At 32.5% G+C, this 14,704-nt stretch overlaps 1 protein-coding gene across 1 annotated transcript; it reads left to right on the top strand.

The window, feature by feature from the left end:
• Positions 1–6,151: 6,151 nt before the first annotated feature.
• Positions 6,152–14,028, top strand: LOC129805248 (multidrug resistance protein homolog 49-like). Its single transcript, XM_055853028.1, has 6 exons — positions 6,152–6,155; positions 6,930–8,083; positions 11,399–11,969; positions 12,165–12,883; positions 13,223–13,627; positions 13,690–14,028. The coding sequence occupies exons 1-6, from the start codon at positions 6,152–6,154 to the stop codon at positions 14,026–14,028; spliced, it is 3,192 nt and encodes a 1,063-aa protein (XP_055709003.1).
• The last annotated feature ends 676 nt before the right edge of the window (positions 14,029–14,704 follow it).

Below are 14,704 nucleotides of genomic sequence, written 5' to 3'. Positions count from 1 at the left end.
TTGAAAGATAATTGTGTTCTATTTAAAACAATATATTCGATTTTGATTTTTTTTATAATAGCGTTTTGAACTTTTTTTTTTATTACAAAAACAATTTTTCTCAAAAATCCCAGTCTTAAAAATTTTGATTTTTTTCACTGTTTGTCAGTAACATTGAATCTTACATTCGCTGATAAGGAGAACTTCAACTTCTGCGTGTTCATTCTTTTTTTTAAATTATTAAAATTTAACAACACTTTTAAAATTAAATAAAATCAGTTAATCTCAAAATTGGAAGTTCAATTTTTCAGGGAATGTTGTACTTCATAATACTAATGAAATAATACTAATAAAACTCAAAATTTTTGGAACTCACATTTTTAAAAAGAATAATTTTTGAATTTTAAATAAAAATGTCGTCTATTACCGAAAACAAAGCTTCAAAATATATTTGACGCAAGTGTTATTGTGCTGATTTTATAATTGGAATTTAAAAAGGCATTTTTTATTTAAAAAAAAAATTCAAAAAACCTCCAAAACGACTTTTTTTCAAACACAAAAACAATACAAAATATGTACTTAGCACCTTTATTGTTAAAAATATCTTTGAAAAGTTAGCAAAATTATTTCGTTGTTTAGTGATTTATACTTTCACACATCTATATTATTTATTTTAAAAATCATATAATGTAGCCCTCCTTCACTCTAAATTCTCCTTAAAGAGAAATCGTGTGAACACAATTCCATTTAAATTAAAAATATAATATAAGTAGTATACTTTTGGGCAATAATCTGAATACAAAATGGCAAAGGACAACTGCTGTTTGTTTACTTAAGGACCATATGTCTGCAAGATATTTGATTTATTGGATTTATTATAACGCATTTTCTTGCTGGATAGAGCTACAAATGCGAACTACCTTGTTACTCGCACTTCATCGCAAAAAATCGACGAGTACGAAATTCATAAGTGGTCGCTTCACTTGTATTTTGAATTGATTAATTTATGAGACTTTGTTGAAAACAAATAGAAAATATTCATTTTAACCTTGATTTTAACGCATTTTTAGAGCTATTCTAGAATTCTTTTCTATTAAATAATACATTATCCTTGCTTTTGCAACATAGTGAACCTATCACTTTCCTGGTAATAGTTAGAGAGTTCTACCCAGGAATCTGATCAGTCTGAGCAGTACTTTGCTGTTCTGAAGAAATAACAGGAGTATCAGGCAGATCAGACAAAGTAAATACATAGAAAAAGGTCTATTACTGGCGTAAAAAAGAAGATCAGGGAAGGTAACTAAATCAGAAAAATGTGGTGTTTAATACGTCTAGATTCGTTTAATTGGAGCTTAATTTTAATGCTCGAATTCTTACGTTATGTTTCTGACCTTGATGTATAGGCTATATCTACAGCAAGGTTAATAAGGATCCTTGAAAACAATTCTAGTTTTTCTGGAAAAAAAAGACACCAATGATAAACCCAAATAAGCTTAGATACGTATGATTCTTTACAGGCAACCTTGGAAAGCTTGCAACTCGGAATGGAATGCAAGTTCGATTCCAAGTTCAGTTGGCGATAAAATTGCCTGGAAATGATCCTTTATGCCTTCGCCACACCTTTTTGCTCGGTATAATTTCATGAAATCAAAATTCGCTTCCCTTTCTTTCTCAAAACATTTGCATAAGTCTTATCCTATTATTTCGGTCTCAAAATTAGAATGAACTAAATGTAATTTGACGTGATATTCAAAAGAAGAAAAACACTGAGAAAGAGCAGGATAGCCATATGATATGCTGTTAAGAAAGGAAGTGATGTGAATTTTAGCTTTTTAAAATTTTCTTGATCTAAAATTTGTGCCGGAGCCATTAGTCTCGAAATTCAACTTACATTAAAATTTCATCATTTAGCGAAGTTTAAATCACTTGTGATATAGTGTAAAATGGGATAGGAATTATTGCTAATTCGGAACTTTAAGATTTCTTTTCTTCAGTATTTCAGATGTGCGAAAAGAGAGAGGAAACCATAAAGACAAGCCCTACACTGTTCGTGGTCTTTTTGCCCTTCTTAAATACTGAAGAAATCTCAAATTTACGAATTATAAATGCTTCCGAATTACCCCATTTTACTTTAAGTTCTGAAAACATTTAATTACTCTAATGTTATTTTTACTAAAAAGAATCACTGAAAGAGTACATTTAAGAAAGTATTAAAGAACAACAATAAAATTCATGAGACTATACCTGTTTTCTTTTCACATACTGTTTTTGATTGCTTAGCGAAAAAAAAGATCAGTCGAGCACAAAAGCATCACATCCCTTGTAGTTGTTTATGTTAATGAGGAGCACTTGAAAAATGAAAAGAAAAGTTATTCCATTTCAACAAACGCAATTTCAATTCACCAATTCATTCTGCGTAAGACCACATTATACTGTTCACTTGCGGTCTCTGGAAAATAACTTATGGAAAAAATCATTGGATTTCCTGTATAATTTCTTCGTTTAATCTATTGATATAAGAAAATTCTCTGTTTTATATTCAAATTTAGTCTACCGGATGTCCTTTGTCTTTTTTACGCATAATAAAAATGACCTGGGGAATTTATCGCTAAAAATAACAAGATTTGACCAGACCTGAACATTATTTGCTGTTGGAAAAATTGTTATTTATTTTGCATTTATATTATATATCACACTCTCTTTATAAGTACTACAAAGTTTATTCTTTATAAGTATGTCTTTTTTTGACACTAAGTATCATCAGATGCTCGTTTGACTTTTTTTTAGCAACTATTCCAACAACCATATTTCAGAGCTTCTGCGTGCTCACTATGGCAAATAGATTTTATATCATATTTTATGTCGACAAAAGAATTAAAGCAAATTTTTTTGTCGTTTTATTCTGAATGAATATACGTATATTTGAATTTATAAAAATAAATTGTAAAAAAAATGAAATTAAATGTTGGAATCTAGATATTTCTTAAAATGTGAGATACAACATCCCAAATATTCGAAACTTTGAGATTGTTGGCTGATACCTCATTATTTTCTTATAAAAATTTAAATTAATCAGTGATTTAACTAGAGGAGGTTTAAGAGGAGTTTAATAGCTCTGAATATATTTCTGCAAAACTGTAAAATCTTTAGAATTGTTAAAACAAAAGATAAGATTAAAAGTTTTCGATTTTGATTTTGAAAAATACCTAAATTTCATATATTGATTATTTTGAGAATTTGCGGTAAAATGTCGTCTTAAAGTAGTCTTATTGTGTTATCACACTTGCACTTTAAAATTTTAATATGATTCACATTAATTGTCAGTGGTGAGAGTCCAAATGTGTAATTTGTGTGTTTGAATCATTTTATTTTCAAAACTTGATCTATTTGTTGATAAAAAGGTAGACTTGGCCCGCAAAATTTGATATAAATTGATTTATAGCATTAATGCGAAAAATTAATGCGATTTTCTCTTTAATTTTTTAATGTGATAAATATGTGTGCTTTAGGTAAATTTAAACTTATTTTTGCAGGCCAAGTCCACTTCTTTATCAATAAATAGAAAAACCCCAAATATTAAATGACTCAAAGACACAAATAACATATTTAGACGCTCACAAGCAACAATTAATGTGAATCACATTAAAATTTTAATGTGCAAGTGTGATAACGCCGTGTAGTAGTAATAAAGTAGTCTTAAAGATTATTTATGTGTTAATATTGAAAAACTCACTAATTTTTCTTTCAGAATCTTTACTGAAATTGCACTTTTCATCCCAAAGCTTAGTGTTATAAACTTCATACTTTACAAAGTCATGCAACTTATTAATTTCCCAACAAATTTTCGACGATCAATTAAAGAGCGAAAAGATATAAAAAAGTGTGTGAGCTGATAGAGCAAAATTGGTACTTGGAGATTAAGTAAACTGTAAGAAAAAGAATAATCGTAGGGGGAAGTGGGGTTACATTGATATAAAAAATTTTTCGCATACTTTTAAGAGAATCTACGCTCTACAAATATTTCATTTAATTTCACAATTGTTTTGTCTATCTCAGCTACAGTGCAATCAAGCCTTGTTCCCTTTAAAAATAAGTAAGTAAAAGTAGTAAAATATTCGCGACACCCCCCCTTCTTACCCCCACAATACGTTTTTGGGTCCTCCACAGCCCCATATGCCCGTTTATGGCATAAATTCTGAATATACTTGCTTGGGCGCAAATTTTACACTTAAGCCCTATACTTCGGGAGGGCTACATATATGTGTTTGAAAGACTAAGAAGACAAAGTCTTTGTAGAAAATAGAGAAGGAGGGAAGCTTAAAAATTTCTAATTTATTGCCAACGTGGTTCCAATCACACTTCATGATGAGCCGCCGGCTCTGTGAATGGGAAAATTCTTGGTATCGCATAAGCTACGTCGTTGCCCTTACCGCCCTTACCAGACACAAGGGGGAAGTGGGGCTACATTGATATACAAATTTTTCGCATATTTTTAAGAGAATCTACGCTATACAAATATTTCATTTAATTTCACAATTGTTTTGTCTATCTTCTAGACTACAGTGCAATCAAGCCTTGTTCCCTTTAAAAATAAGTAAGTAAAAGTAGTAAAATATTCGCGACACCCCCCCCCCCCCTTCTTACCCCCACAATACGTTTTTGGGTCCTCCACAGCCCCATATGCCCGTTTATGGCATAAATTCTGAATATACTTGCTTGGGCGCAAATTTTACACTTAAGCCCTATACTTCGGGAGGGCTACATATATGCGTTTGAAAGACCAAGAAGACAAAGTCTTTGTAGAAAATAGAGAAGGAGGGAAGCTTAAAAATTCCTAATTTATTGCCAACGTGGTTCCAATCACACTTCATGATGAGCCGCCGGCTCTGTGAATGGGAAAATTCTTGATATCGCATAAGCTGCGTCGTCGCCCTTACCGCTCTTACCAGACACAAGGGGGAAGTGGGGCTACATTGATATACAAATTTTTCGCATATTTTTAAGAGAAAATCTACGCTCTACAAATATTTCATTTAATTTCACAATTGTTTTGTCTATCTTCTAGACTACAGTGCAATCAAGCCTTGTTCCCTTTAAAAATAAGTAAGTAAAAGTAGTAAAATATTCGCGACACCCCCCCCCCCTTCTTACCCCCACAATACGTTTTTGGGTCCTCCACAGCCCCATATGCCCGTTTATGGCATAAATTCTGAATATACTTGCTTGGGCGCAAATTTTACACTTAAGCCCTATACTTCGGGAGGGCTACATATATGCGTTTGAAAGACTAAGAAGACAAAGTCTTTGTAGAAAATAGAGAAGGACGGAAGCTTAAAAATTTCTAATTTATTGCCAACGTGGTACCAATTACCAATCACACTTCATGATGAGCCGCCGGCTCTGTGAATAGGAAAATTCTTGGTATCGCATAAGCTGCGTCGTCGCCCTTACCAGACACAAGTATACCTCTTTGTTCCTGTGGATAAAGTCTACGATTTCGTGGTTCAGGTTGAATCTGCCTGCCGTTAGAGTATTTAGTAACTTTTATCCAACAAAATCTGAATTATCTCCATGTTCTCACTTTACTGAACTATGTCGTATGTCAAACTGAAATGTTTCCAATAACAAGTGTGGTATACATTTAAAAAACTGTTTGGCATTGTTAATAGTTTTAACTGACTATATAACAAGAAAACTATTTCCTTTTCTCATTAATTCTTTTATATATTTCTTTAAGATCATACAATAAAAACCAAAAAAAAACTAGTGATAGGGCAGGATTAGCTTGTTGTAGATAAGATTCTTAATGGTTTTGATGTTAAAATTTCTAACAAGTCTCCTCGCAAACTAATAAAAATTGATTGTGCGGTGTATTTTTGGGAAGAAGAATATTGGAAGCAGTAAAACAGAAAAGTGTAAATAACTAACAAAACTTTGGACGTATGTTTTGCCAAATATTCTGATTTTCATTATACTTTAAAAAAAAACTAGAGATAGATGTAAATCAGCTTATTGTTGGTGAGATTTCTAACGTGAACAAACTCGGATTACATGCAAATTCGATATATTGTGTTAATCCAATGAAAAATGAAAGGGGAAATATAAATAAAATGTTTTGTATTTACACGAAAATTGTATCTAGAATTTAATACGAATTGACCGAAAGATTAATATGGGTAATGTAGACCAAAATGTATTCTATTTTTTAAAATTCATTTTGTATGTTATTAAGTTGATTTTTTTTTATATTCGTGATAAGGAAGTATCCAAACACATTTTGTCAAACTTTGGTTCTGATCGGAAGACACAGAATTTAGTGAGGATTATAGTAGCTGAAATTGTTAAGAATCTTAATTAATATGCCTATAAAAAAGAAAAAAAATCACAGATATTATATCCGTCAAAAAGCTTGCCTGATGATTTTAACGCTTGCAGTTATATAAAATGTAGTTAAAAAAAATGCTCATGAAACATTTGCAATACATTTAAGATTTTTCACAACAAACAATTTTGTTTTAACAAAAAGACATAGACATCTTGTTTTACTTAACCATTAAAAAGACACAGTTTTATTGGTAGCCAAGTAACATTAAAATACATCAATCAGTGCTCACCAACTCTCCCAGCTAAACATAATATTAGTGTATTATTCTGTAAAACAGATTTTTTTCACTTTGTAAATTGAAAAAAAAAATGAAATTTTTAATTCATAAGAGTGGATTGAAAGCCCTTTCCTGTTTAAATGGATTTCGCAGTTTAGTGAGTATTACATACATATATTGGGTTTGGTTTAGCACCTATTAATATCCTCGGTTTCCAATTTCAGTTTCGTTTCACTACACTATACGAAAAGTGCATTATAGGCTTGGCGATATTGCTAACGTTTTTAGTTGCAGCTTCTATTCCACTGTATTCAAGAAGTTTTTCAGAAATAACTGGCATTATTATAGATCGAACTACGTCCAATACGACAAAAATTCAGGTTACTCTACTACCTTTGTTTGGAGGCGGAAATATATTAAATAATGCAACAAGCTCTGAAATAGTATCAGCTCTAAATGAAGATATATGGGCACACTTTTACTTAAGTATGTTGTTATTCCTGGCAGTGGTCTTAATTATGTCAGGTACAGTCTACACAATAAACTTTGTGGCTTTGAAGCAAACAATGAGGATCAAAAAGATTTTGCTTCATTCTGTTTTGAGTCAAGATATCACTTGGTTCGATTGCAAGAAAAACCTAGATTTTACCAGTAAAATCAATGGAAATCTAGATTTGATAAAAGATGCCATTGGAGAAAAATTAATTACTGCATGTTATATGCTCTCAATATTTTTCTTCCAAATTATAATATGCACAATGACAGGATGGTTATTAACATTAACAGTTGGGGGTTCATATATGATACTCTTAATTGTTTCTTCTATTTTAATTGGAAAATCTGAGAAAAGACTTGCGAAAAGAGAATTAGAAGGTTATTCTAAAGCCGGATCTATCGCAGAGGAAGTCTTTAAGTCCATCCAAACAGTTATCGCTTATAATGGAGAGGAAAAAGAATCATTGAGATACAGTGAAAGTATAAAAATCGCTGAAAAATTCAGCATCAAGAAAAATTTCTTTAGTGGCCTCCAGAGCGGGATTATGTTTTTTCTGGCATATACTGTATTAGGATTGGCCTTTTTTATTGGAATATATTTAATGGTACAAGATTTTCACCTACCGGAAGCACAAAGGACTTACTATTCTGTTTCAATAGAAACAATTGTTTTTGCTCTTGCTAGTGGTGCTCAGCATCTTACTGTAACTGTACCAAGTTTCGAAGCTATAACCTCTGCAATTAGTGTTGCAAGTCATATCTGTGAAATCATAGACCAAGCATCAACAATAAATCCTTTCAGTATTGATGGAATGGTTAAAGATCTGAATGGTGATATTGAGTTTAAAAACGTACACTTTCAATATCCTTCAAGAAAAAATGTAAAAGTTTTGAAAGGAATAAGTCTAGCCATCAAACGTGGAGAAAGTGTGGCTCTAATTGGTCGCTCAGGAAGTGGAAAATCAACAATCTTTCAACTACTGCAACGGTTTTACGATACTAACAAGGTATTAGGAAAATATAGAATTTTAGTTTTAATGGTTTATGAAAGCTTAATACTTCCGGATATTCATTTTGCAAATTTCCTACAAGGAACATTTCATTGATGTATTTTGTTCCTGATAACTCAGTATATATTGTTTCTTATCTGTAAACTGTTAAGAAATAACCTGTTAATGGTATTTTATTTAGAAGTTTAGGTTACCTTACAATTCCTCGATTTCACAGAAAAAAGGGATTCATAGACAATTCGTTTTTATTCCACCTTTTTCTACCAACCTTGTCCCAAAAAAAAATGTTTTTTTTTATTTATTTAGAAAGGCCGCAACAATTTTTCTTTATATTCGAATAAGTTTTAGAAATAGCTCTTAGGTAAACGTTTCATCCACATACATCTCTGATTGAAAAATTCAAAAATTTGTGTTTTAAGGATCAAAGTTCAACCACTCTAGTGGAATTATTTTTATCAACCAATTTGGTCAAGGAAAAAAGGTTATAGAAAAGCCTTAAGATTTAAACCTCGGTTACCTTGGTCCTAATCAGTTTATAATGAATTGATTAAGTATGCGTAATTTAATCTATATTTTTAAAATATTACTTTTCAATTGTCTGAGAGTCTTTACCATGATTGTAAGTCAATAGCAGTATATATAATCCGCTTTTATTAAAATTGTTGTCGGGCTAGTTGGCAAACCGTAGGGGGATATCAACTTTCGGTCTTCGGTAGTCCCCTCTTAGAACACATTACGGGAACTTGGGGCAGTAGCAAACGTGGGGTAGTCGTAAACACTGCGATATTTTTTTTTTTTTAATCATATTTGTCTTTAGAGCACGGGACATATAGGGTGGAGTCTACACTTATGGATGTTATACACTTACGGACAACTTGCAAAAATCTTAGGATACAGTACGATTCCGATAGTGTCGACTCCTAAAAATTTTAAACACCGTAAAAAATCTATAAAATTTCAGGTTTAATGTCAAACTTTTAAACTAATTTTGTTAAGTAAGAACATGAGAAAATTTTTAACGAGTGAAATAGTATGAACAACTATTTTTAACTTAGAATATTGCAGATATACAAGAATCAAATGCGTTGACTCTATCGGGGTTGTACTGTATTACATTAAACATATTTCGAGAATTCAAAAAAAATTGTTAATCACATCATAAACTAATAATTTTATGAATTTTTGAAATCTATTTTACGTAAGGACTTAAAATTTTTGCACTTTGTTCATAAGTGTATAACGTCCATAAGTGTAGACTTCACCCTACACTGAGAAAAAAAAGAGGGTGCAAATAACTTTTTTCCTCGTAACTTTAACACTTTTTGGGTGTAAAAATATATCAACATTTTTTAATGTTAATTTTACACCTTATTAAGTGTAAAATTAACATGAAAAAGTGTAACCTTAACCCATAATACACCTAAGAAGCATAACATTTACAACGATTTCGGATCAATAATGCAGGGTAAAATTAACATTTACGGGATGTTATTTTAACTTTTTCGGATTTCTCTCAGTGTACGAATTCATAAGATAGATTATAGGGATCATTGTCCACCGAAGAAATGGTTGACTTAAGTCACTTAAGTCCAAGTAATGTAGACATAAAAATCAGTGTTTACAATTACCTCATGTTTACTATTACCCCAATATCCCTTATTTAGAGTAATTTTTCCACCCCCTTATTCCCTTGAAATCCATATTTTTAAAGTTCTTTTTAGTAAACGGTTCCAACGACTTCTTTAAATTTTGCATGACTTTTAAAGGTAGCCGAAATGGACGAATTGTGTATCAGTCTGACAAAGTTTTACGACAAATTAAAATAATTTTTTTTGTGCAAAGCTTTGCGCTGGTCATTAAATTCTCACCGGCATTTAGTATTGTCCTGTTTCCGAAACTTTTCATGAAAATTTAATATATCACATGGTCATATTGTTACAGAATTCCCCTAATGATAAACATATCGGCCACTTTTACGTATCACCTGATAATTCGCCGTTTGAAATTTTTGTGCGATTTGCTTAAATTTGGATACTTTAGAAAATTCTTGAAATCTTCAAGTTGTAATTAAACGAATAATGATTGATTGTGTTAGTGTTGTTATTCTCGTGCCAATATTAAGTGAAATTTTTAAGAATATCACCTAAGTTGTGTTCAGGTTCATCTCACCAAATTTTGCTCAATTTCAAATTTCATGAAATTCAAAAATAACAACCTATTCCTTCTTAAACTTTTTCTATATGTCTATACTTTTTACACTGTTCTTCTTTTTTTCAACATCACAACATATATTACAATTAAGTTTAGATAAATTTGAGACGGAAGACTGACACAACTTTTCTTAATGATCTAATCTAAATGGTGCCGGATGCATATATATCGAGTTTTGGATATTTATGATATGTATGGATATTTGTGGGTTTTGCAATTCATCAAATAACCGAATTTATACAGCTAGTCGTTTCCTAATCAACCTCATTTAATGTGACCTATATATATTTTGCAGTCAGGATTTTTTCCTTGTTTATTCAATTTACCCTTTTCGGTGCTTTTTGGTGAAATTCATCCTCAGCTCCGTTTGATTTCGTAAATGTTTGCAGTCATTATTCATTGATTCAACAACATCAGACTGCATTTTGTGTTATAAATCGTCACGAGAAGTTTCACACTTCTATGTTGGTCATTCATAAAAATAATTTTCTTGATCATATTCATTTTTTTTATGTTTCTGCGAGTAGAAATACTTCCAATCGCAAAATGATATTTCAGAAATTCAATCAGGAGCAAAAACATGGGTGACATGATAACATTTTTTCGATAGTATCGACTGTCGATTCCGAAAAATTGAATTCTTTACTTTCTGTACTTATTATTTATTCTATATTAATCGTATCGGGATATTTGTTAGAATGTAATAATTTTATGCTATATTGTTGTTGATCCCGTGTTGGAAGAACCTGCTAAGTGTCCATGTGTAAACCGCCAAGGAGCGCTTTTCTCGCAGTGTGGATACTTCTTACGTGCTCCCGCAGTTTCTGGGCAGAGACGGTGCACTTTTATTATGTTATATCACAGTGAAAATGTCTTTTTCTAAACATTCAATTGTTTGCACCGGGCGGGACTCGAACTCACAACTGTGAGAGTCAAGTTAGAGAACTCATCCGCCCAAAACCCAACGGATCTTGCCTATTACGCCACTGAGATCCCTACTTACTGTACTTAATATGAATAATTGTCAAGAAATTTTACCGATGTAACGGTTTATTTACCCCAGTATATTTATATCTTTTATAAGAACGTTTTTCATTGTAGGGAGAAATCTTACTTGATGGGACAGATATTAAAGAGATAAATACGGCATATTTGAGATCTCAAATCAGTGTAGTTCATCAGGAACCAGTTCTATTCTCAGGTACTATTGCGGAAAACATAAGATTTGGAAATCCGCAGGCGACCCAGAAAGAAATTGAAAAAGCAGCAAAGATTGCAAATTGTAACGATTTCATTGAAAAACTGCCTAAAGGTTATGATACAATAGTTGGAGAAAATGGAGCTCAATTATCTGGTGGCCAGAAACAGAGAATTGCTATTGCAAGAGCAGTTATAAAAAATCCAAAGATTCTTTTATTGGATGAAGCAACATCAGCCATGGATACTCAATCTGAAAGAATTATACAGAAATCTTTGGGAAATGCCATGAAAGGACGCACCACACTTATTATATCTCATAGACTATCGGCCATTAGAAACGCGAACCAAATCGTTGTGGTAAACCAAGGAGAAATTGTGGAAAAAGGAACTCATGAAGTGCTAATGAATCGAAAAGGAATTTATTACGAATTCTTTATCGAGAGTCAAGAAGATATATCTCAAGATCTAAATGGTACATCACAAAAACATTACCAGTCTGAAGAATTTATTAATACAGTGAAACCAAATAATGTTAGTGTGCGTCAAGTACAACGGCAAGAAGAGAAGAAAGTAAAACAAAGGATTTTGAAAGTGCTTTTTAAAGATTGGAAGTTATTGATTGGTGGATGCTTTACATCTGTACTAATAGGATCCCTTATTCCATTAGGTGGTGTTATTTTAGCTGAGTATTTAAAAGCTTTTGAAACGGTTAACATTGATGATATCTACAATATTGCAACGTACTGCACGGTGGAATATATTGCTTTAGCTGTAACGATTGGCTGTGCAGCGCTCATTCAAACTTATGTCTTTGGTAAGGTTGCTGTTCGATTAAGTTCTCTACTTAGAATTAGGTGGTTCGAGACCGCAATAAGACAAGAATTGGTGTGGTATGACGAGCAGGGCAATAATGCTGGAGCTCTAACTGCTCGCCTGTCCTCAGACTGTGACAAAGTTCAAAGAGCAACCGGTATCCAATTGTCTCTGATACTTCAAATGACTTCTTCCGCTATTGTAAGCATAATTATAGGATTATTAATGAATTGGAAACTAGCGCTTCTATGTTCCATGATATTTCCTATAATTGTTATTGTGGGCATATTAGAATCTAAATATGCAAATATAAATAGTGTTAAGAAAAATGAAACCCTGGAAAATGCATCAAAAATTGCTGTGGAAGCTATTAGGAACATTCGAACTGTAGCTTCGTTTGGTCAAGAACATCACTTTCTTCAAAAGTTTAACCAAGAAATTGATATCGCCGAAGCAGAATTGAGGAATAGGACAAAATATAGAGGTTTAGTTTACAGCCTAAACTCAACCATTAGCTTCCTATGTTATGGAGCACTATTCTTATACATTGGACCACTGGTGACAAGTGGCGAGGTTATCTTCACAAATGCTTTAATGTATGTAGCATTTATCACTTCTATATAATATAAGTAATATTAATATATTAATATTAATATAATATTAATTGTTCTCAAAAGGATTTCAGAATCTATTTTCTATGGAGCAAGTATGATGGCGTATGTTCTTAATAATCTTCCAAATATCAATCAAGCAATATTCTCTGCAATAAACATAATGAACTTCTTGGACACAATACCTAATATTCCAGGATCAATGTCGACCGCATCAGGAAACCAACGAAAAGATAATTTAGTAAGGCAAAATATTATGCTTCGTGAAGAAGAACTAAAAAACTTTTTCATTGTTTTATAGATTTTTCCTACATCTATTGATTACAATTGTGTAAAATTCCGGTATCCTTCACGTCCCGAAATGGAAGTTCTGAAAGGTATAACATTTAAGGTGGCAGAAAGAAAAACTGTGGCTCTTGTTGGGCCATCAGGCAGTGGAAAATCTACATGTGTTCAACTTTTGCTAAGGTTCTATGACCTTCTCGATGGCAGTTTGGACGTACATGGAAGGTCTATCTTTGATTTTTCTCTGTATGATCTTCGTTCACAATTCGGCTATGTATCTCAAGAACCCATTCTCTTCGATTACACCATAGCTGAGAATATCGCTTATGGTGATAATTCTCGAAAGGTACCCATAGATGAGATTATCGAAGCTGCCAAGGACGCTCAAATCCATTCTGAGTTCATTTCGAAACTACCATTAGTAGGTATCCTTTAGATGATCTATATACAAATATTTCTTTCATAGTGAAATCTATGTTTTAGGGTTACGACACTCCAGTAGGATCTAGAGGTGATCATCTGTCAGGTGGTCAGAAGCAAAGAATTGCTCTAGCTAGGGCACTAATCCGTAAACCTAAGGTTATTATTCTAGATGAGGCCACTTCAGCTTTGGATCCCGACAGTGAAAAACTAATACAGAGAGCTCTAAGCAAAGCCAGTAAAGATCGAACTTGTATCGTTATTACTCACAAACTCTCTTCTGTAAGACATGCCGATCTTATCTGCGTAATCGATCGTGGAGTGATAACTGAAATCGGTACTCACTCTGATCTTGTTTCTTATGGAGGAACTTATTCTAAATTGTATCAATCTTTCAAATAAGAAAGGAAAATCAAAAAGAAAAATTATACTATTTGGTATAATTTTGAAAATTATAAAACGTTTACAAAACGCAAGATCTTGTGATTTTTCAGATAATCACTTTTCAACAATTATAAATAAACCGACGTACAATCAACAATAGGGAAATCCGAAAGTTTCAAACACAAAAACCGTTTCTTCACCTCTGGACTGCCCAGTGCTAACAAAGAGAAACCCCAGCAAAACGCAAGAAGAAGAAAAAGACATAAAATTGTACCAAATATTACAAAAAATTGTGAAAAGACATTGTAAGATAGTGCCCCCGTTTCCTGTTATGCCCTGTTATAATCCTGACCAAAACCTTGACGAGTCTCAGAGAAAGATTGCAAGACTTGACCACTGATGAAGGCTTGAAGACCGAGCCGAAAGCTCTGGAGATAGTTGATGTTGATGTGTTTCCCTAAGTGAATGTTTCTTCCCGACGACTTGCGGATTTCCCTATTTTTACCATGCTTATAGTAAAATAATTTTGAATTCACCAACGCTCGATATTTAACTGTTGTCAGCCGTATATCGAAGTCCCGGATAACTAAGAGCTGTGCTTATGCAGTTACTTGTCGAAAATGATTGGAAACAACTGAAATACTCGTGGAATCACTGCTAAACGATATCTCAAATCGGTTGATACGTAAATTGG

This window comes from Phlebotomus papatasi, chromosome 3 (assembly GCF_024763615.1).
Source record: "Phlebotomus papatasi isolate M1 chromosome 3, Ppap_2.1, whole genome shotgun sequence".
Lineage (NCBI taxonomy): Eukaryota > Metazoa > Arthropoda > Insecta > Diptera > Psychodidae > Phlebotomus > Phlebotomus papatasi.
This window is presented reverse-complemented; position numbering and strand designations above follow the sequence as displayed.